A 23,459-nucleotide genomic window follows, 5' to 3' on the forward strand; every position below is an offset into this window, starting at 1 on the left:
TCACCACCCAATCTCATAGTGCCAAAAGAAGTGCATGACCCACAAATTGCTTTTTTTACCCACCTGACTGATTGTAATAAGGAGTAAAATGCCATTTAAAAAACACAAGCTCATTACAGAATCTCCCTGGAGCTTTTCAAATGAAAAGTTATTTCTGAATTTATTGAAATGACTTCTTTAGCATTTACATTACTTTTCAGCAAGCCGAGTAGCTCTCACTTCATTGCTACATTTGTGCATTGCGGATCTGACTGAACAACAGTAGTTCTCCACACATCCAAGTCCTATAAATGACGAACAATCTGTCTGTCAGATTCAGTGTTCTGCTTGTGTATGCATTGCCACTGCCTTACATGCAGACTCTTTAACTAAGAAATTACAACTGCCGCTGAGCCAGATTTCAACTGGCCCAGAATTTATGACACCCACAAGCCACATAGAGCAGGGGCTTTGATTTAAGGTGAAATAATAAGAACCTCATTCAGAGAAATGAAAGTAACTGCAGGCACTTTGAATGGAAGACAAGAACATAATACTGATGACTTACCTCCCATGTGATGACCAACTCGGATCGGCTGCCACCCCCTCCGCCTACTTCACCTGGCGCTGCATCAGGAACTGCACAACAAAGGTCAAGTTCACTGCATCATGTAAAAAAAATGAACTTTGGGGTTTTTAAAAATATGTCTTAACAAAAAATTCTGACTAAACAAAGCCATTGTGCACATCAAAATTTATGGTCTTGGTTTTTTCCTCTCTAGTCAGGAAGAATGACTTGGACAAAGCGTGAAGTGCATGTACCTGCATCCTCTGTCCGGGTCTTGAGTGAAATGGGGCTGGGTTCTCCCACTCCGACGCTGTTTCTAGCCAGCACCCGAAATTCATACTCCACCCAGGCATTGAGGTCCACTACAGTGGCTGTCAGCGTGTTCCCATCAATCACCTCAGGGACTGGGAGAACACATCAAACCAGAGGAGCACAACACACACAAAAACCTTTAAAAGACGTAGAAGATAAAAATTCTTTTACAAATTTTAAAAAGAAAAATCGAGAAAATTATCCTAAAAGCCAATATACAAATACAAGCCTTTAAGTATTAAAAAAACAAAAAGATCTTTAAAAATCAATGCTCAGTAGTAGTGCAATTTTATTTTTTGCGATACTGTATCAACCCTCTTAACCTCTGTGTCAATATATAATTTTTATGCAATTTATTTTCATATGTTATGACATCTACATTTTAGCTCACTCTGTTAAGTCAGTGCCTTTTGCTCATTCCATTTTGAATAAACTAATTGAAATTTTGGATGAAACTGAAAGTGAAACTCACTTATCATATACGTATATTGTGTATTATATTATGCACTAGATGGTATTTTAATACACATTCAATCAAATCTGTAGAATCCTACATTATATCATGATACATATCGTATTCTGATACAAACTGTATTGTGAGGTTTTTGCCATCACACAGCCCAAGGTAAAATGTCTGTAATACAGCTAAATGACAGATATTGCTTGGCTCTAACATAACGAATCTTAAAATCAGCTCTGTAACTGACTGGCATGTGTAAACATGTGAAAATTAGAGCGAGTGGTCTCTTTGTTTAGTAGAACTTAGAAATCCCATCCGTTGCATTATGTACAAGCTTATGCAGCCAAGCTGAGAGATAGTTGAGGAGCCATCCACAGAGGTCTAAACGAGATTATGTAAGAGCACCGATGACCTCAGGTGCCCTCGAGCCAGACGCTGAATCTCAGCTCCGGGGCATTTGCTCTGCAGCTGACCCTGCACTCTGCCCTGCCTGGTGAAGTGGGCTAGAATTAAAAGAATTTCCCTATGGGGATCAACAAAGTATCAGATTATCATTAGATGCACTATCGTGAACTTTCATTTCTAGAGGCAGCGTACCTGTGTTCACCCTCTGCCAGCCGACAGTGAAGGGGTTCCTGGTTTGGATGAGGTAGTTGGTGATGGGGCTGCCGTTGTCTCTGCCGGGGCTCCAGGCCAGCTGGGCTGTGCTGTCTGTCACCTCCTCGACTTTCACCGCATCCGGAGGGCTGGGGGGGCCTGACTCAACCAGAGAGGTAGGCATGGTGAGGCAGCCACACATGCACACATACAAGCCCACACCTTCAGTATATATATGTCAGTAGTAGGGCTGAGCAATATGCTAAAAAAAATTATACTATGATTACTATGACAAATACTGTCATGACAGTATTTATGATTAACAAATTTAGAGGGAGTTATTTTTTTCACTGGAAACAAAAACAGTAAAAGGACAGTGCTGTGATGATTAGTATTTTCCTCCATCTGGAGAATCCAGCTGTAGGCCGGTTGCACCACAATACTTCATTATAATAATATTTTGTCACACATTTTACCTTTTTCGACAAATTGCAATTCCTACAAACTTGACATTCACATGGATATAATCGTTGAGCTCTAGGTCCCTAGTCCCTGTCCTTGGACGAAACACTACATATCTAGACACTGAGCAATATCTAGACATTAGCAACAGCAAAGCAATTTTAAAAAAAGCCTTTAGTGTGAGTATAACTACTGCCCTTCACGGGGAATTAAAAGTTAATTCAAGATTTATTTTCCAATATTCAACAAACTTGTAATCTTTGCTTTTCAGGGTCCCCCTGGTAATTGATCAATGAATCAGTGGGCTGAACTAGTTGCTTGGAGTCAAATTAAAAGGTAAAAGATGAAAAAGGGGCTTGCAGCCCTCAAGGTCCACAGTTTTATCATTTATTTTCATTATCCTACCAATTAGACGGTGTGATGTTTTACTTTGGCCTCATCTACTGTTTCCTGTTCTAATGAAGGTGTCGGCTCATCAGAAATAATAGACCACCAGAGAGCTGTGAGACATACCACAGAATAATAACGCCACGAGCACTGCACACAGCCCTCATTGCCTCTCAATTGGATTTTAATCTGATGCAAAATATTCCAATTTAAAAAGCAGTAAATGTTATTTTTTTATAATAACCAAAAGGAAATGCAAACTAAAACATGTTTATTTGATTATTATCATTATATAAAAGGAATGTGGTGCAGACTACAATTTTACACAACTACTACTACTACTAATGATAGTAATACATTTTAACTGCATAGCATAACTGCAGACCTAAATACACTTACTTAGATGTGTCCTGAACAAAATATTCCCGAAACCCCACATTCTTTGTTTACAGAAACCTTGTATGTGCCAACTACATAAAGCTTCCACTCCTCAGAGATATTGATCTGTGTAAAACTCATTAGCAGCCCTCGATAATACATATTAAAGAAGCGCACAATCAAGGATCAATTCCTTATCCTCTTAATTATATTTCCCTGGCTGAGGCGACAGGGGGTTGTAAGTGTCTTGAGGATGTTCAAAAAATCTTTTATTAAAATGGTCAGACTGTCTCGGCTTTTATTGTAGACTCAACATGGGTGATAATTAAAATTTGGTCTTATCATACCTATGGCCATGATAATATTTTTAATTTTATCCAATTTGACAACATATCCCTTCATAGATATTACTTTATTTTTCAGAATATTTAAAAAGCAATGTAATCCGCTAGGAAAGTACAAAGCAGTAGCAGTACAACATATAAATTAATGCCCCCTCTGATGATGGGTGCTGGACTGAACAAAGATATATTTCCATATATACATTTCGTCCTTTCATCCAAAGGGTGGAACAAATTTTATTTTGCAAACAATCTGAGTCATCAGCTGCATCCCATCATGCACTTATCTCATTGAGTGTATTAACAGGCTCATTAATACTGAATATGAGCCTTGTTCCTGTATGCTGTATGCTGATTAAAGGGAACAATCTGTAACCAGTGTTTTCAAATGCCCGTATCCATGGGGACGGTCTCTATAGCCCTATAGTTGATGCTTGTGACTCCATGCAAATGTGCACAACTCCACAGAGATGTCGTAGATGTAAATGGGGTAGGGAAATTACACGTGTCAACTCAAAAACGTAATGTCTGAATAACCTGAATATAAATTGAATATTAATGTGTATGTAGACACACTCGTTGTAGTAGCATCGTCGTCCAGGATGACAACATCCATGTCAAACAGGCGCGAGGGCTCACCAAGTGGTTTGAATGATAATAATAATGATGTCATCCACATGCCATGACTTTTTCAGTAACCACTAACAAGCCAACAGATTGACATCCAAAGCATTTTCCATTGCTACTGTAAAAAACAAAGGACCCAGATGATCACTCAGAATTTTTTTGAACGATTTTTTTTTTTTTTGGCATTTCTGCTTTATTTGACGGTCACAGTAGAGAGAGACAGGAAAGGTAGGGGAGAGAGGGGGGATAACATAACATATAAAACTGACTTAACCATCTAGGAAATGAACAGAAGAAAAAGGAACCAGAAAAACACAAACTTCAAAATTACTGCGCTACTGTCACTGGCTATTTTTATATATGAATAAAAATGCGAGTACTGCCAAGACTCTGATTACGAAAAAACGTGCCATTAATCCCTTTCCATGACTCTTTCAAGTGAAACATGATCTAATAATCTAGGTTTCGTGCGATATGGTTATTATGAATATTGACTTTTTGAGCTAAGTGCCCTTGACAGAGCATTATGAGCTGCATCACCACCTATACATACTACAACCAATCAATTACGGTGCATAAATGTTCTGACCCATCACTACCGGTTACACAAACACTGACTAAGAGCATAATTACACGATGCATGATGTTCACATAGGTCCTGGCTTTCTCGCATTGTTATCTTAAAATTGCATTTTTTGTGCACGTATAAATACAGTAAGTGAAGGAGCTGGGTGGCTCACATACTATGCTAGACATGTCATGCATTGTATAGAGTTGTGTTCAATATGCCTGAAGACTTAAACGGACTGTGTATGGGGGAGCTGCTATTCAAACAGCCACATAACTTGTTATCAAGTAGACTAGAAAATGATAAATCAACACGTACTATCATCAGTTTGTTACCCGTTTGGGGTTGCGATCAAGCACAGTGGCTCTTTGGCGGCAGTGACCGGCTGACATCCAGCACACAGCCGTAAGCTTTGCTGCCCAACATCTGAAGTCGTTCAATCCAGACTGACATCCATGACGGCTGCCGTGAGCAGGAAGTGTAAATAATGCACAATCTGAGTCACAGGCAAGTTCCCCTCCAGTCGATGCGAGGTCAATCTATTCCAGTGGCCTTGATATCAGTTCCACTAGAAAAACTGATTTATTTCCACTTAGTTTTCGCTCTTTTGGATGAGAGTGCTTATAAATGCCATTTGCCTAAAAGATTTTGAACAAGGCAAGCTGGACCACTGATGGGCACCCTTGCAAGATAAAGATATGGATCCAACCTTTTCAAATCTTGACACCAAAATCATCCCACACCTCATCTGACATTTAATATTTGCTTGGTGTCAATTTGCTGGGCTACTTGGCTCATTGATCTGAGCTAGAAACATTCCTGCCCGCTGCTCTGCCCTACAAACCTGCCACTCTCTAAAACATAGGATAAAAGTAGCTCTATTTTGTTCTGCCTGATGTAGCTCTTGACAATTGTTCCTCTTTGGCGTGAAGTTATGCATATTGCATGACTGAGCAACGACAGGTGTCAACACATTCCACTGTCAAGTGCACTGCTGAAACAACACTGCAAAGTGGTCATTAAAATAGAATTAATATCTGATATTCCTATAAATCTGGACAGTTTTGTCAAGTTTTGTACATGTACAAATGTCTCCCAATGCTATATAGAAGAAAGCCAAGACTCTTGCATTTGATTTAATCAAGCAACTGCTGCTATGAATAAGTAGGACACTAAATCTGTGGACTCTGTGATCATGCCCCAAGTAATTTTCAAGGGAATATGGGTACATTTTTGGGTTCAGAAATTCATTTGCTGGCTGAAAAAAAAAATAGAACTATTTGAGAACAAAAGTGCAAATATTCAGCACCCAGAAAGTCAGCATTCTTTACACTGTCAGAATAATGTTTTGGGGGGCAAATTTTCATCTTAATTTTCCTTTTTATTCATTTGGGCTGATAACGAGGCACAGAGCAGGTGGCAAAAATAATAAGCAAGGCCTGATAGATTAGATTATGGGCCTCTTCATTATAGGAATTTTTGCAGTGGTTATACTGTATGTATGGCTCCTACTGTCACCACCAAAAAAAATTCTTTTGCAGGAACACAATCCAAAAAACACTATCTTGGCTATCAGCCCTGTTTTAATTAGTGAGTGTGGAGTGAAGAAGAAGTTTTCTTACCTTTCACAATCAATACTGCCACTGCTGACAGGCTCTCTACGTCTGTGTCCACCACACAGATATATTTGCCAGCATGGTAAAGCTGAATGTTTCTGATCATCAGATCCCCTGCTGCTCTCTACCAAGAAGGAAAGAAAGCTTTATGTAACATGAAGAATAACAAGCATTTTGACAGCTTATTAAAGTCAGTGGTGAAGCTTATGATAAGGTAAATACAGGAGCTAAATCTGTGGTTATATAGTAAATACTTCATAGAGGAAGTGCAGGCCTGCTTTCATAAAGCCTAAGGATACTCTTTGGTTGTGACTGAACATGTTTGACATACACAGACGACCGAGATGAGCTCAGATGAAAAAATATTGGAGCTAGAAGTCACAGGAATTTTATGTGGCTGAGTTTTTGTGCCTCACGATGCCCCAGCCATTTCGCTTGCTTTCACAGAGGTCATCGCTATGACCTTCAAGATCTGTTGTGAGGCGAGATACAAATTGAACTGTTTCTGCCGGGTTCCGCAGGCAGTTTTCCTCTGAGAGAAAAACGAGGCCTCTAGATCCTTATTGGAGAGGACACCCGTAAGCAGCAAATGGTAAATTAGTGGTGAAATCCTTCTCTCGGCATTGGCAGGGAAAAGTGGCGGTAGGGCCAACATGGTTTAATTATGGAAATTAATTCCTTGAAGGAGCAAAGTTACGTTGATAATCTCTTTGGACTGGGGACATTATAGCGTTCCTGACGAATGAGTCTCTTTTCAGATAAGAGTGTTGTCAGTCAAACACACAAATACGCAGAATGCGTGATCTCAAAGGGTGTGAGGGTGTTCTGTAAGTGTTTTGTCATCTGGGACTCTGCCAGGCTTTCATTTCTCTAAAGGACACCTCTAATGATGATGTCTATCACTATTCTGTTAATGCAGAACTGTGCAGCCGGCTACATCAAAATAGGATTTTAAAAGATCAAGCACAGCCAAAGCATTTAACGGTAAAATAACTGTATAAGATTTCAGAGAGTCGAGCTTAAGTATAGGGGTGGGAATTTATAGGATTTTACTGGTATCAATGCCATTATTGATTCTGATTATCAGCCTGATTCTTGGATCAATTTTCTCTGTTTACAAAAACTAGGCCTACACAGGTTTTCAGCATCAGCGTAACTAAAAATATCCAGGCCATGTCTCCTTACTCTCCCTTCTCCCAGTGTTTGAAATCCTACTATCTAGCAAAACTTTTATTCGGTCACCTCGAGACGGAAAGATACAGAAGCACAGCCTGCATATTTTCCTGCACCTTTACAGGGAAAAGGGAAAACACAGAGATCAAGCCTGCATGTCTCCCCTTTTCCGGTTCTCAGATTTAAGGGAATAACCTCCATGCTGGCACTGATAAAAGGAAGTGATAAGCTCAGAGGGGAGGAATACGATACCAGTTCTCAACTGGAACAGGTTTTCGATTCCCCTCCCTAAATGAATAAGAAAAATGTCTGTGTATAGTAATCTATGCCATATTTACACTCACAAAACTACAAATGGATGCTTGGAGTGACTGAATGAACGCTTTCCCTCCAACATGTTCACAGTCCCCCAGCTGACAGTTATAATCCCAACAGAGACAGGTTTACGACAATGAAAAGGAAGGCAACAATTGTCAATTGTAACAAGAAGACTAGCCGCAGCAAGTCTATCAGAGAAATACCATGATGTCAACCAGAAGCTGTCCCTTTTAACTAATGGCAGGGAAGAAGCGAAGCGAAATGGGAAGAGGTGCCAACTGCCCATTCGCACGTTCTTAAGAAGTACGACTGCAGGTCACTCACCCCTCCCACAAGCTCAAAGTGACTGTCTCCCTTGGCGATGAGCTGTCCATTGAAGGCCCAGGAGAAGGAAACGTCAAGGACAGGGTCACTGGCGACCTGACAGGGTAACACGATGCTCTCGCCCACAATAATCTCCATGTCCACCGGCCCCTGGGTAATTCTGGTTGGATCTGTCCCAGATAAAACACATTGGCAGCAGCCTAGTTAGAAATGACTGTGTTTCCTGCAGTCTCATAACAGACACGAGGCATTTCATTTCAGGGGAATGAGAAGTCTATAATGTGTCATAAGCTGGCTTCGTTGATTTGAACGAGCGGTGTGATATTTACTGGAACACACAAACACGCTCTGTAAAAAAAAAAAAAAAAATCCTGCCGGCCGACATAACACAAAACCTGCCACCACTAAAATAAGCCTAACACTGTGGGATGAAGCTGAAATAATCTTCTCCAATCAGTCATACAAATTACAATACACTTTAAATCACAAATATCTGATGTTAGTGTAATGGCTTGAATTGCACTTGCTGCAGGAAAATGTGGGGCACTGCTTGAAAATCTACCACAGCCATTATTTGGCTAACCCTGCTGTGCTTGAAAAGTCAAGATAATGAATCTGTCTGAATCAAATGTAGAATTTACAACACAAAAGTGCAAGGAGGACTTGTGCCCTTAAATCTTACTTTATATGGCTTATCTAGGCATAAAAAAAATGTTATCTAAAGAGTGTCCCCTGAGTTCTTAAGCCAATAATAATCAATGCCTGGGTTATGGTGTTGTGGCTCTGACTGCATTATATCCATGAAAAATACTCCAGTAATTTTAGAAAAATAAGTGGGCTTGGCAGTTAGAGGGGTGGACAACAGCATTCAGCACATTAATAAAACCAATAAGGAACTTGGAGAACACTCAACTATCACTCGAGCTGAAACACGCTTTTGACAATAATAGCATCTGTAACACCTTTTTACAAACGCTTTTTAATGCTTCCACTCACGGCACTTTCATTTGTTGCGGTAAATTGGTTGTTTCAACTGCTCTGAGGAAAACAATGATCGAGTATTCTCTCTCAAACACCTCCCGAGTGCATTATTGCACCCACTGCAAAATGTAGTCGGACAAAACAACTCAATAAAATGCAAAACCCAAAGAGAGATACAACGATGTCATGAGCCAGGAGTTTGTAGCTCACCTTCTATCGGGCTGTCCGTTAGTCACAATTAAATGTTAAACAAAATCAAAGCCGTAAATTAATTATGCAGACACTATAGCCTTCAGGACGGAGACTTGCCGAAGTTTTGATGCACTCCTAAACATTGTTTTTATTTCGCACCCACAAATTATTGATTTGAGTCCCTGCAACGTAGTAGCCTTCCCTCATGTAAACCCTTACTTAGCAATACATTTTGCTTACTGAGCACAGTTCACAAACATTCGGTTGTTTAACATGGCAGCTTACCAGTAACAAGTAGTCGTCCAGTTGTACTTGACATGCCAAATCTATTCCTAGCGAAGCAGGTATAGCTGCCGGCATCAGACTTGGTCACGTTGGCAAGCCTCAATGTCCCATCAGGAGAAAGTGTAATCCTATATCAAGTCAAAATCAAATCAAAGTTTATAGCACATTTCATCCAACATATAAAGCAGGATCACATAAAAAGGTGCAAACAGCCATAAAAATACAATAAACAGAACAACCATTAAGAGAAATTTAAAATAGAGAGAATACACAAGGCAAAATATCATGAGGCAACAGAAAAAGAATAAAAACACTCATTTATACAAAAACTGCAGCATGCACGTTAGTCCAACAACCCCTATAGAGCTTTTTATGTACAAGCCAGACAAAAAAGATGTGTCTTTAGTTTGTGCTCAAAACCTCAACAGAAGTTGTAAATCTCAGATCCTCCGGGAGACTGTTCCTAAAACTCTGGCTCAAAGCAGCTGAAAGCATCATCACCAAACATTTCTTAATTTAGTTTTCAGGGACGACCAACAGCTTGGAGTCATAAGAGAGACAGCAGTGTGAGGCTATAAATAGAGACGGCATCAGTTTACCTTCCAACTTCTCCAGAATTATACTTTTTTAACTAGATGGTCAGCAATCCCGGTCCTCTGGATTGCTTCATTTGCCAGATGGTGTATCGCTTTTGATGTCGATGTTGTACCTGATCGGGGACCTCTGCCACCTGAGCAGTGTGTAGCTGTGTGTGTATCTGTGTGTATGCGAAACTACACGCAGCGCCCTTAAGTAGAACTAAAAGACATGAACTTTCCTTTTTACCGTGTGAATATGCTCTTCATTTCAGGGAATACGCGGTAAATATGCTCTTCATTTGATGCTTTTTGCTTATGATGCGATCAATGATATGTCTGACACATTCCAGGATTCACTGTGAGAAAATATATACTGCTTCGTCCTGACTTGTCAAACTTTATAAAGTGAAACTGTAATGAATGCTGCTTCAACCAAAGGTTCAAAAGTGCAGGGGTGGAGAAACTCATGCACCTCTGACACCATATCTATACCGAACGAATATCATGCTCGAGGCAAAAACTGAGTTTATATGAAAATACCAAAATTTGTTATGCATGCACAGTAACATCAATATTTTGAGAGGCACTATATCCTCTGCTATAGGAGGGCCGACTTCATCATTTTCAACCAAAAAGCTGTTTTACTGTTTACTTCACTGTAGTCTGTAAGTCTTGGAAGTGAGATATTACCTGTCATTGGTGTGAATAGGCAAGTTTCCTTTCTTCCATAATATGCTGGCGATGGGATAGGCCTGGGGTTTGCACTCTAATGTGACCGTGGTGCCTGCCTTGGCTTTGAGGAGAGCTCTGAGGAGGTTCCCTGTGAAGTCTGGAGGAGAGGCTGATGGGAAACAGTAAACTGACTTGAGCACAAGACCGTTACAAAACTCAAATTGGTACTCTTGAATTTGATGGGTGAAAGTCATCACCCCTAATGTAATTCACAAAGACAATAATGGGAATCACAAGACTGAATCACCGCTGGGTTTTATATTTTACATTACTTTGTTTTTCATATATGATGCATCATGAATAATGAATGTGTAAATGAAGGTAATGATATGGCATGGTGTAATATTTATTCTTTTCTATTAGTGTGTTGGGGAAAATGTGTATCTTAACCCCCACCACACCTTTTCATATCATCGCATCAAAGTAAATCAGGATAACATGATGGGATGACTAGAAAAAATAAATGTGTTTGACCCAACATAACCATTCTCACTGACCCCATTATCCACTAATCCAGACAACCTTTAGAATGACAGTAAGATGACCTTTAAGATTCTTTGGCAACAATGATTCAAGGACTTAAGGAGCAGATAAAAGCTATCTTACCTAAAACCATAAGTTCAGCACCAAAATATATCACACCGTGCTTATTCTCAGCCACACACTGGTACATGCCGGCATCAGAGAGTGTCAAGGCCGACACCGACAGGACTCCGTCTTCTACACGGATCCTGTCCTGTTAAGAAAAAGATGAAAGGGATGCCGTCATTGCTAAGACTTCTACAGCAGTCTCGCAGTAATTGCTCCCAGGATGCGCGTTCAGAAACAAGTGAGCATTTTGTCACGTCTTCACCGAAGACACGGGTTAATCACTCACGGTCTTGCATGGACATCAGACATAGTTTCAATCAAACATTTCCCACAGCTGCGGACCAGACCTGCACAATAGTTAGGAGCTATTTTGGACTTTTATTTTATTTTACAGTGCAGCCTCAGTCGACTGATCTTTTCAGGATGTCTCGCATAATGGCTCGCTTCTGGTCATGCCACTGCATTTCAATAAGCTTAGCGTCAGGTCTCTGATTGGATCATTACAAAATCCAAATTGTCATCAGTTTAAGCCCAGCTGTTGCAGATTTGATTCCGTGGTTGCTGTCACTGTCAACATGTGTGACCAAATCTCTGTGAAGTTTCAAATAAAAAAACTTTAATATTACCCTGTAGAATTTCCTGATGTGATTTGAAACTCATTGATCTCTGAGGCGGCCCAAAATATGCTGCTCCCTCCACCATGCTTTGTTTTTTTGTGTGCTGCTATGCAGTGATTTTTAACTCCGAACATTAACCAAAGCGTTAAACTCCTGTCCACTTCGGCTGGGAATATGGACAAGATCAAATATAGCATCTTTGACCTAATACCTCAATATCAGTATTGTGCCGATTAATGTGGATATGATGACTAAGTAAGTACGGCCAAATTCCCTTTCTGTAATGTAGCCTTGAAAACCAGGAAAAGATAACACTTATAATATTCAAAATCCCAGATAATATCTACTCTCATAACCTGATTACAACATAATTTTGATATATCGCCCAGCTCTACTGTCCGCAGAACACTAGTCCCTGTGAAATTGTACATGTAGGTGGTTTTTAGTAAACTGCAGCACATTTTTTTCTGTTTTGTTTGAGCACAGTACTTTCCTCTACAGTATCCTTCCATGAATGGAGTGCTTGTTCAGTGTTTTTCTGATTATGGACTCATGAAAACAGACAGCAAAAGCAAGAGAGGAATTCTTAGTCGCTGTTCCCCCAGAGGCTTTTGTCACCTCCTCGAACGCTGTATGGTCTTTGTGCGGTGATATTTGCAAAGCACCAGCAAATATCACGTTCCATTAAGACCATCGTCTTCAGAGATGGTTCTGGAGCCTTTTCCTGCCTCTCCGCCTTCGACCATTCTCCTTCTGATGTCTTCTATAATCTCCTCTGGTCAGGGCATGTTTCACTTCAACAGATCTCTGTTATGAAGACCGGACTCTGATGATAACCAGACTTTGTGGATTTTTCTTGATACGGCAGGACACCTCTAACCCATATCTTAATGTCATCATATTGATTGGATTACCTGACTCCAATTACCCTGCTTTACAGAAGTCATTATCTTCGAGGTTCGCACGCTCTCCCAGGCTACACAGTGAATACTTAAACAGTGGCTCCCATAAAAATATGAAAGTATTGCTCAACTGTTTGTGATAATGGCTTTGCAGCTTTTCAAGCAACATCGTCTAATTGGATTCATTTGGTCTGGTATTTATAACGTAATCTCACTGTTCTGTGAATGATAACTTGCCTACAGGTCAAAAAAAAAAAAAAAAAAAAGAACTGAACTACAAGGTAAAGCTGGTACCTCATTTTAACTAAAACAAACTTTGAGAAGCAATTCAAATGAAGCTTGACCCTGGACTGCAAGGCTTCACAAACTGCATTTGAATCCAAAATCAGTAAAACAATTTGAGACCTTTGACAGTTTCTCTTACCATAGAAATGGTAAATATATTCTAAGTTATTCTACAACTCATAGATAGCACGGACAATACGCTTTAAATGGAATTAAAGATGAGTTTTCTTATATATTTACCAGAGCCTACAGAGTAAAACTGCAGTCTAATTCAAATCAAGTATCCCTTGCCTAAGCATCATTAAAACCCTGGAAGAAAATAAATCTCAGCAGCATGATAAAATCAATGTTCCACTCAAGTTGAAAGCTAGGGATCACATAATAAATAAACAAACAGATGAACTTCTCTGGTGGTCCGGAGTTAGGTGTGCTACCATGTATATTTCACAGTAGATTAAGCCCATTGTCCCTCAGTCTGGAAGAGCTTGAACATGCGCCATGAATAATGAAAACAACCACTGGCTCCATTCAGATGAAATGGAGCTATCTCCTGGGGACTACACTGATCCACTCTCAGACTGTGTAATCTGCCAAGGAAGAGCAGAATAAGAGACAGTCACATCCACGTCTCATCACCAGCACACCTCGGCGAGAAGGTGTTTACACTCTCCTCTCCTCTCACTGTGAATGGTACTCCAAAGAACATAAATCTGCCAGACTGTTCTTTTCTATGAAATGAAAGGCTGAGCTGAGGATTACGTGTATGAAGTACAGCACGGGTAGGTGGTAGAAAATAGGTGATTTCTTACCTCTGAGACCAGCACTTGGCCATTCTTTAGCCAGGTATAGGATGGTTTCGGCTTCCCGTTGGCCCGACACTCCCAATTTAGCCTCTCCTCTATGGCCAGGGCCGTGTCCTTCATGGTCTGGATCCACTGAGGTTTGGCTGAGGGAAAATACATACTCAACTAAAATACCTGAAGAAAATCAGGAGGATGGATTTTTTAAGGAACAGAGTTATCTCGCTGAATATGCCGGATCCAATATAATACTGAGGAAAGCTTTTGTAGATTGATAGTCTAAATCGGTGCACATCATAAGAGTCACGAAAGAGGATTTGTCTTTAAAGATGAGGCCTCTTGGTGAACAGGGAAGGGTGAATGTGGAGTATCGCTTCGTTCCATCTCTTAAATGAGTCAGCACCCTGTGCCAATTCAAGATTAGCACAAAAACACGGGTAGCACGGGGCAAATGGGAACATCTTACGGGTAAAGAGCCCGACAATAAGCATCAGCTGTGTCTGAGCCTCAGCCAACACACAAATCCCCGTTTCTTACACCTTATATACTTTGCGTTTTTCAAGAGGCTTTGGAGGTGGAGCATTTAGCCCTTGTTAACATGCACAGCTCATTTTGCAGGTACATGCTGTCAACTCCAATTACACAAGTGTTACTTCCCCTCTGTCACATGTTCATGGAAATGCGTGGTTGCAGAAATAAGCCAAGAATCAACAATTTAATCACTGCAGTAGAATTAAAACCCACAGGACTTGCACCACTTCAAGTAATTATTGATTTCGTTATCCCATACTATCAACCCCAGTATTAAAATTTAATAGATGATTAGAAACCAAGGCACAAATTTTGGTCCAAATCAAATCCAACGTCTTCTGCAACCTGCAAGCTTTACAGTGATAGGCATGACACTAAACATCTCAATATTTGCCCTATGCCATATTTTCTACTCTTACAACCCTCCCATCATGATATTTAGACGAGATGTTATTGTGATATTAGATTCTGGATTTTGTCCAATCCCACACAGTGGACACAGTACCATAAAAGGCCAGTCGCCCAGTGGCTGTGTTTTTGCCCATCTTGTTCTCAGCGACGCACTCGTAGCCTCCCGTGTCGTCCTGCTGGAAGCTGGGGATCTCCAGCACAGCATTTGAGTACTTCATCTTGACTTTGCTGGGGAAAGGAACACCATTGGCCCTCTTCCAGGTGATCTCCGGGACGGGGCTGGAGGAGAGAGGAGATGTAAACCTCAGAGGAGATTCAAACCGCTCGCTCTTGATTTAAGTTCCTTTTAAGCTTTACGACTCTGGCTCAAGTTGCAGGCGTGTCTGTCTTTATAGTCCTACCATATAATGTTTGATGCAGCTTAAAGTCTATTCACACTTTACACAGTAAGTAAAGAGGACGGCATTTTTAGAAGTAGGCATGCATTTGACTATTCACAGTCCTGACAACAAAAAAAGGCAGCTCTCAGAACAGTCAACGCACTCTAAGAGACATAATTGCCACAGCAATATTACAATATAGAAATCTGGGGATGCCTCAGTTTGAATGAAAGACGGAGAAGATTTAAAACATGCTTCAAGAAATCCAGCTTACTTCCCAAGGGCAAAACACTCCAGTGTAACTGTTGATCCTTTTGCGGCTGGTACATTGTCTGGGAAATGAACTTCTATTTTCGGCTCATATTCACCCATCACTCCTAAGTGCAAGCACAAGTACTTGTTCAGTCTTCCATTATTCATGACTTACAAGCAATATGGCTTGCATTATGGACAAAAACAATAGCATAGTAAAACTAAGAGAGGGAAAAGAAAAAAAGGCACAAGAGCAAACATTCTCTCTTGGGTGAACTCAAAGCAGCGCACCACTTAAGTGTGCAGTCACAAGAGTGCAGTGAAAAAACAGCAACAAACTAGAGGAGTGCACTCAGCAGAGCGCAGACCTCGCCAGGCGTGTCTCCCAGTCTCTGGTGCTCGGACTTTGGCGACAACCACACCTTTTTTTTGCCTAGCGAGACGAGAGGAAAAGCGGAGGCTCTGCCTGCATGTGTCCCCTGTGTATCTTAATGGTTTATGACTGGCCTACATTGGTAATTCTTTGTCATTTCATAATCCTTCACGGCCTCTTAAATCCTCTGCTGCCTGTTTTTAAACACAAGCTATCACACAAATAAGATAATCAGCAGCTCAGCCTTTTTTAACGATGCACCGAAATTATGGAATTCCCAACCCGGGGCTACAGGAGATACAAGCTCTGTGAACATTTTTAAACGACAACTGAAAACTTTTTTCATTTATTCAGCATTGCTTTTGACTAATCGTCACACTCCCTTTGTTTCCTTGTTTTCTTTTACATATTTTATTGTTGTTATGTCTTCCATTGTTTTCTATGTTTTATTGATATTGGTTCTTTGTATTTGCTGCCTCTTTTGTTTGTCATTTGATTGCTTGGTTTTATCTCGCAGTTTTAAATGGCTTATTTTTTAGTTAGTCTTGTTTACTTGCTTTATTGTAAAGAACGTTGTGCTATATGAATAAAGTTTTATTATTATTACCATTACTTTCTTTATTATTCTCTGTTGTGAGGACTTAGTCGAAAAACTAGCTGAGGGGTTAGGATTCAACTGTGCTGTAAAACAGGTTTTGAATCACCGCAACCATGAGAAGTCCTTGATGATATGCTACTATAGTCGTAACTGTGCTAAAACATATAGGCTGCTCGGCCCAGTAGCATGCGAGATTAGCACCGGACAGATACACAGACAGACGGATACACACACACACACACCAGGGCAGACACACATGACCAAACACAATATCCCCTCCAGTTTACCGCCTGACAGAGATGATAATTTAAACCTCTTGGTGGTGGAATAGACAGCGTATGCTTGAGATCTCTTTCTCAGATGGTCCGGCTGTTTTATTTATTCATCATTTTAAAGCTTGAACGGGCAGTCCACCAACCTCTAGTGTTTTATTGTTTATATCAGCATTCAGTGACAACAGACAAGACCGGGAGCAGAAAGTGAGGTGATGCTGTTTAGACCTATGCACTTCTATGTACAGTCGCGCGTTGTGCAGAAACTTACTGGTTGAGCCACCAGAACACTCAATATAATAGTTTAATGACGCGTGGCTTATGTTTAATTCATTCCAAAGGCAATGTTTATTCCTTTTTTCTGTGAAAGCATAACAGAAAATAGAACAACAGACTACTGAGAACTGGCATGAGAATTCATCTGAGAGCACAGGGAAAGCTTTTAAAGTGAATAGGAATTATAAGAAAAGCTAAGTCAGCAAAGGAGAGATTTGGGTGCTTTGTTTACTGGCCTACATTGAGAGGCAACAGCAGTCTGTGGCGCGACTACAGCGCATCAAAAACAGGACAAGCACTGATGATTTGCCTCTCCGAGGGAGAGAGAGAGAGAGAGAGAGAGAGAGAGAGAGAGAGAGAGAGAGAGAGAGAGAGAGAGTCCTCATAACATGGCTGCAAGACTTATTTACCACATTACAAACTTAAATGCTATATCTTACCATCTGTCCTCAGGATCAGCGATGTAGGTGAGCTGTGAACTTTGCCCTTTGTGATGCTGTTCATCACCACACACGTGTAGTTACCCACATCAGAGGGTTCAACCTTGGCAATATACAGGTTTCCTGTCTCCTGAGAGACAAAACGCCGATTGTCTTGCTGAACAAAGTATGGGTACTCATTGAAGACCCATGCATAAGTAAGGTCTGGAAGACAAATAAGGGCATGTATAAATCAATTATAGACACCAAGTACTGTGATATTAAGTGTATAAAATGTTTGGTCAGTGTGAGCTAAAGCATGTTTTAATCTTGCAGAGCAGGGGGTTTACCTCCTGAGGATGTGGGGGTTCCACAAAGCAACACCACTCCTTGTCCCTCTCGAACTGACACTGCGCTTCTGGTGTGCACTTTAAAATGATCCAAGTCTTAGAAAATGTAGAGAAATCACTGTGTTAGCTTACAGTCAGGAAAAAAAAAATGAGATGAGTGACAGCTTTCAAGAAGACACAGATACGAGCTCATATGCTTAGAGGAAACTGTATTAAGTACTGCACTATTGATCATAATTTCAAAAGTACTGCAATGTGTGAGAGCGAGAGAACAGTAAATACAGAGCACAGATTATTCTAAGTGCCTTCTTATGAATGCAGGGTATTGCAACATTTCAATAAGTGCGATTCTTAAACCCTTTTCAACCAAAGACCTTAATGAGAACCAGACCAATGGAAACACATTATGGCCCTGACAAAGATAAGACTGCATACGTCTTATGCCATAATTTCATGAGGTGAACAGTTCACCTCCATTCACTGTATTATGTATTATTTTTTTCCTATTCCCGTTTGTCTGTGACTGTAAGACATAAGAGAGAATTATTAGTGTTGAGATTTTACAGATTTTAGGATCCATTTCTGTTTGATTATATCCTGATAAATGAAAAATGTATGAGTAAAGTGACATTTTTTTTCTCCTCGTGTGTGATGTTATCTTAAGTAGCATCAAATATTGTAGCTGCTAACTTTAACTCTGGTAGTCTAAAAAAGTGATGTTGGCTTACCTACCCTGCAGTAAAACAATTCTTAGAGGTTCCAGTTAACATGATTATGCACTATATTTGGACAAAATGAAATGAACAATATGATAAAATGCAAAATATATCAACATAAACAAATACTGTTAAACAAGAGAATTATGTCCTTTGCTTGACCCGTGAACACACCCAGAAGCAACAACATTAATAAAGCAAAGCGATGCAAAACAAAGTAGTTGTGCTCGGTTTGCATGTGCCGTTGGAGTCCAGAGACGAAGTTTGTGAAATGCTGACATACAGCACAACAACTTACAGGCAAACTGTAGACTGGCTCTCCTGCTGAGGATGGCTCCTACAGTGTTGTAGGCCATACACTGGTACATCCCTACATCCTGGTAATGGTCCAGACTCCTTATAATGAGGTTGCCCCCAGACAGACGCCGCCGGTGATCCAGACCCAGATTTATGAGCGTCCCATTCAATGACCATCTGTGAGGGCAAAGACACCATCAGTCCCTGGCAAAACGCACTGTCCATTTCTTTCTATCAGCCACGGTGGTCTGACAGGAGATGAGTCTGAGAACAAATCTCAACCAAGTAAATATAATGCATAATTGTTCCGGTGCTTCGGGGGTTTATGGGCTTCCAGGCTGAAACGAGAAAGATGAGGTTCACGGCTGTGACTTTTCTCATTCATTCTTTTGCCACTGATGCCTAAACATTGCTGAGCGTAAGACTTATTATCTGAAGCTACTATTAAATCATCTGGAGGAGTGTAAACTTTGCAGTAGCAGAGAGCAGTGCCTTGTTTTGGCTTGATCACAATGTATTTTTGATATAACCCAAATGAATTTTGAGAGGGTTTTACAAGGGTTGTATAGGACCATGGAATCTTCCAATTTGAGTAAAAATATAATCATCACGGAATTGATTTTCACATCACAGCAGTCACACAGATTGATATTTTATATGTTATAGTACATATATTATTATTTTTTTTAATTTCATTTAACTCTTCTGCTGTTATCTTGCACCCTAATACTGTAGTAAGTACCTTTATCTTTCATTTATTCATTCTACTTAACATGTTGGTGTTGAACTTGTTAGTTGCATATCTATCTATAACTCCCTGTTTGCAATATTTGCATGTATATTATTTTTCTTCTATTTATTTCTTTCCATTGGTTTATTGTTATTGTTTGCTGCAGCTATCTAGTTGTTCCACAGGAATCATTATCTTCAGCTCTGTTTTCCACTTCTGAGGAGAAATATTAGACTACATTTTTAGAGGCCAACTCAGATACTCATTATTTTAACCATCATCACCTTTTGTGTCGTTTATTGTGACATTATTCCACCTTTGACTCCTCACTACAAGACAATATTTGCACCTGGCAAAAGGTGACAAGAGGCACGTGTTAACACAAGAGGACTTTCACACCCGTTTGCTCCTTCCATCACACCCTTTCCACACTTGAACAGGCGTGGGAAGGGGAAAAAATGGAGATGGTGCTTCACACATAGTAGGCTCAGGTTGCACTATCAAATAAATGGGATACCTCAAAGAACTATAAAAAATGTGAGGTTAATTCACTGAATTAAACAAGCACCATAATTCATAAAGAAGAGACTTTCTTTCTCGGCCACCAAAGCGCTCTCTATCTCAGCTTAAATGCTATTCAGAAACGGAGCACTGATGGGTTCAAGGACAGAGCACTTTTCCAAACGTTCCATCATTTTTCTCAAAGCACACAAAATAACTATTTCTTTCTTTCAGTCACGTTCTTCAACTCTGCTTTGCTTAAGTGGAAATGAAAGAGGCGGAGGGCATAACAACCAACTTTCCAAAAGCTTTCAAGTCTAACCTTCAAATAATTTGTTAAAGAATGTGTCAAATCCTTTGGAAGTTGATGAATATTTACTGCCATATTTTAGACACTCACACTCTAAGAGCCCCTGGCAGCTGTCTTTCTAGGGGTACAGAGAAACGCTGTATCTTAGAGTATGGACAGTAAGATGTATTTTATATGAAGATGTCTGCATTATGAATACACAGGGGATGTGGAGCAGTTAACACTATGTGACTGTATGCAAAGGCTGGGGTGCGTATGGGTGTGTGTATATCTGTGCATGCTAATGCATGCACCACTTTATCCCTGAGTCACAATGTTTTACCTCTTTTTGACCCACTCTAGAGAAACTATTGTTCCATGTTGCACTGAACATCAAGCTCCATCTCAAAAACTGAATTACTTTCCTTGAGTCTCATTTTATGAGCACATGATGTTTGACCATGGGGAAATTCAAATACTTTGGATCATTCATGCAGTCTGGAGCCATTTTTTTCACTTGAGGTCAAGGTAAAGGTAAGGAACAGCAAGTCATACCTGCCTTTGACAAATGATTAAAAACTGATATTGCATCACTTCAAGGGCCCACAGTAGAAAAGAAGTCTTTTGTGTATAATGCATGGTTTTCTCCCATGAGCTATTATGCTTCTTGCAACAGTGTGGATATGGGAAACCTATCTCATATGAGTGACAGAACTGGCAGAGAGAAGGAAAAAGAGAGGAGAGAGAGAGGAGGGGGAGGGAGCAGTGTGAGCCCATTTACACTTCAAGAGAGGAGCTAGAGAGGTGCTGAGGGCATGCAGAGCCTGGCACAGCCAGCTCGAAAAGACGCCACATTAAACATGCTCATCTCACCTTTAATCAGCACACGGAAATACCTCATCTTAGCTGGGGGAATGTAAAAAGCCTGCAATAATGAGTGTACGCACTCCACACCACTATCATTCAGCTCATCTGTGCTAGCTGTGCTGCAGTAATTCCACTGTTGAACACCAAAGATACTTATAATCAATGCCTGTTAGTGCCGAATGGTGTCTAGCAACCTACGCTGGTCTCATGGTGTTTTATAAGAGGAGGCGATCATTAAGATGCTACATGTGTCACTTAGATACTATCTGGCGAGACAAGAGGCAGATTGGCGGAATGTTAGTCAATATGAATCAGTAAAGCCATAATGATGCCAGTGCTTAGAGTGCCTGCGTGCATTTCATACTAATTTGGGGAAAATTAATTGGGGAGTAAGCCCCTACTTATTACACATAATAAATTTAGTCTTGGAATTCACAAATCCTGTATCAAATGATTGCCACAGGATTTCCATGGAGGGAGTGGTAGGATGGCCACAAAAAACATAGAATATTTTCAAATATAGGGAAATGCATGACTAATTGTGAACAGGTTCATACCTGTACTGAGGCGGAGGAATGCCTTTAGCATCACAGGTCAGAGTTGCTTCCTCATCTATAGAGTCGATTGGAATGAACAGGTCACCTGGTTCCATCCGCCATCTTGGACCATGATACGATCCGCTATCCAGACAATCTGACAGTGAAACAGGAACAGCCTGAGTTTACATTCAGAAGGAAATGGCACTTCAATTTTTCAATTCTACATATTTTCAGCAGAAATCAGATGTTGGGAGGAATTAAAGATGGGGAGGGCTACTCAAAAGTGGAGAGGCTGCACCAGAGGGAACATGGAAAGTGACTCAGGGCTTTGCACATAATGTTGAATGACCACAAATTCTAAAATTCTCCAAGATGCATAAATGCTAGCCACTGGGATACAATAATGGCCTCTTGGGAAATGAAAGCAGGGCTTTCTGGGATGAGCACCCAGTAATGTACCACTGTATCATGCAGCCACTTGTGTCACTTTGAAAGTTGTTAGGTTGCAGGTTTTTATGTGATAAGAATAGTGGAGGGTGACATTGTTCAGAATTTTGTGATGGTATCATTATGTTATCATCATATTTTTTTACTGCCTATTGGTACACCATGAAATAGCAAATAAAAACATGCCATTTTTCAGGAGACCAACACCTTTTGAGATTTTGATGACTTCTTTTGCGAATTTATTGGTAACTTGATAATATGATGAGCGATTCTGATATTGAGGATTATCCACAAAAGTAAAAAATGTCATCATTTCATTCTGAAAAAGCACTAGGCATCTGTCCCCATTGACCATTAAGAACCATTGTTGTGTGTTAATAGAAGGGATGGCCTTGGCTGTCTGCATGTGACTTATTCTGACTTTCTGTTAAGTGGTTTAGATGTTTCTATAAAAGTCAAGGAAACAAAAACAGCATATTTCTCCATCAGGTTACAATCAGATTGGATAGAGCACTGTGACTGTATTGTGAGTCAAAGTCGATATTAGGGAGTGCTCCTTTAAACTCGGGACAGCCCATCATTTCTGATGCTGACACGATACCCGGCTCGTCAGATATCATCCCACAACGGTAAATGTCCAAACATGAAAGAATCATTACTCATATGAAAAGGTGTTTTACCTGCCAGATAGTCGATGATTGATAACAGTAGAAGCTGTTTCCATGGCAACGTCATCTTTGGCAGCCAAGGGCGAATGAGACTTTCATCCAATAAGCTTTGAAATGACACTCTTATTCTCTGAAAGAGGGGAGCTTGACCTGTTGGAAAAAGAGTTTCCTTGTGAAATACCAAACTCAGGGGACTAATGTGTAACACTAGGGGTGTAACAATTCTCCAGACCCACGGCTCGGTTCAGAACTCGATTTTTGGGCCACTTTTTGGTTCATACCTCAGATGTACGAGACAAAAAAAAAAAAATGTTGTTTCTGTTTCTTTACAAATGTGCTTTATCAAATCAATTATAATTTGGAACATCAAGGACATTAATGACAGTAGATTAACTTTGTAAATGAACTTTGAATAACTTAGCTAAGTAAACAAAAATAAATACATCAGAGAAGAGTCAGAGTCACAGAAG

At 40.3% G+C, this 23,459-nt stretch overlaps 1 protein-coding gene across 1 annotated transcript in view; it reads right to left on the reverse strand.

Annotated features, from left to right (window-relative positions):
• The window catches only part of cntn3a.2 (contactin 3a, tandem duplicate 2), a 28,896-nt gene extending 5,840 nt beyond the window's left edge, over nucleotides 1–23,056 (reverse strand). Inside the window, exons 1-16 of the mRNA XM_030055705.1 lie at nucleotides 23,002–23,056; nucleotides 21,893–22,028; nucleotides 18,950–19,125; nucleotides 17,936–18,031; nucleotides 17,607–17,810; nucleotides 15,670–15,772; nucleotides 15,110–15,294; nucleotides 14,083–14,219; nucleotides 11,485–11,614; nucleotides 10,837–10,987; nucleotides 9,569–9,696; nucleotides 8,111–8,280; nucleotides 6,302–6,419; nucleotides 1,917–2,075; nucleotides 802–951; nucleotides 548–618 (exon numbers count right to left, since the gene is read on the reverse strand). Of these exons, the coding sequence (XP_029911565.1) occupies nucleotides 548–618; nucleotides 802–951; nucleotides 1,917–2,075; nucleotides 6,302–6,419; nucleotides 8,111–8,280; nucleotides 9,569–9,696; nucleotides 10,837–10,987; nucleotides 11,485–11,614; nucleotides 14,083–14,219; nucleotides 15,110–15,294; nucleotides 15,670–15,772; nucleotides 17,607–17,810; nucleotides 17,936–18,031; nucleotides 18,950–19,125; nucleotides 21,893–22,028; nucleotides 23,002–23,056 (2,169 nt within the window). The remainder of the gene's footprint in view (nucleotides 1–547; nucleotides 619–801; nucleotides 952–1,916; nucleotides 2,076–6,301; nucleotides 6,420–8,110; nucleotides 8,281–9,568; nucleotides 9,697–10,836; nucleotides 10,988–11,484; nucleotides 11,615–14,082; nucleotides 14,220–15,109; nucleotides 15,295–15,669; nucleotides 15,773–17,606; nucleotides 17,811–17,935; nucleotides 18,032–18,949; nucleotides 19,126–21,892; nucleotides 22,029–23,001) is intronic.
• Between the last annotated feature and the right edge of the window lie 403 nt (nucleotides 23,057–23,459).

The sequence above is a fragment of the Myripristis murdjan genome, chromosome 7 (assembly GCF_902150065.1).
Source record: "Myripristis murdjan chromosome 7, fMyrMur1.1, whole genome shotgun sequence".
Taxonomy (NCBI): Eukaryota; Metazoa; Chordata; class Actinopteri; order Holocentriformes; family Holocentridae; genus Myripristis; species Myripristis murdjan.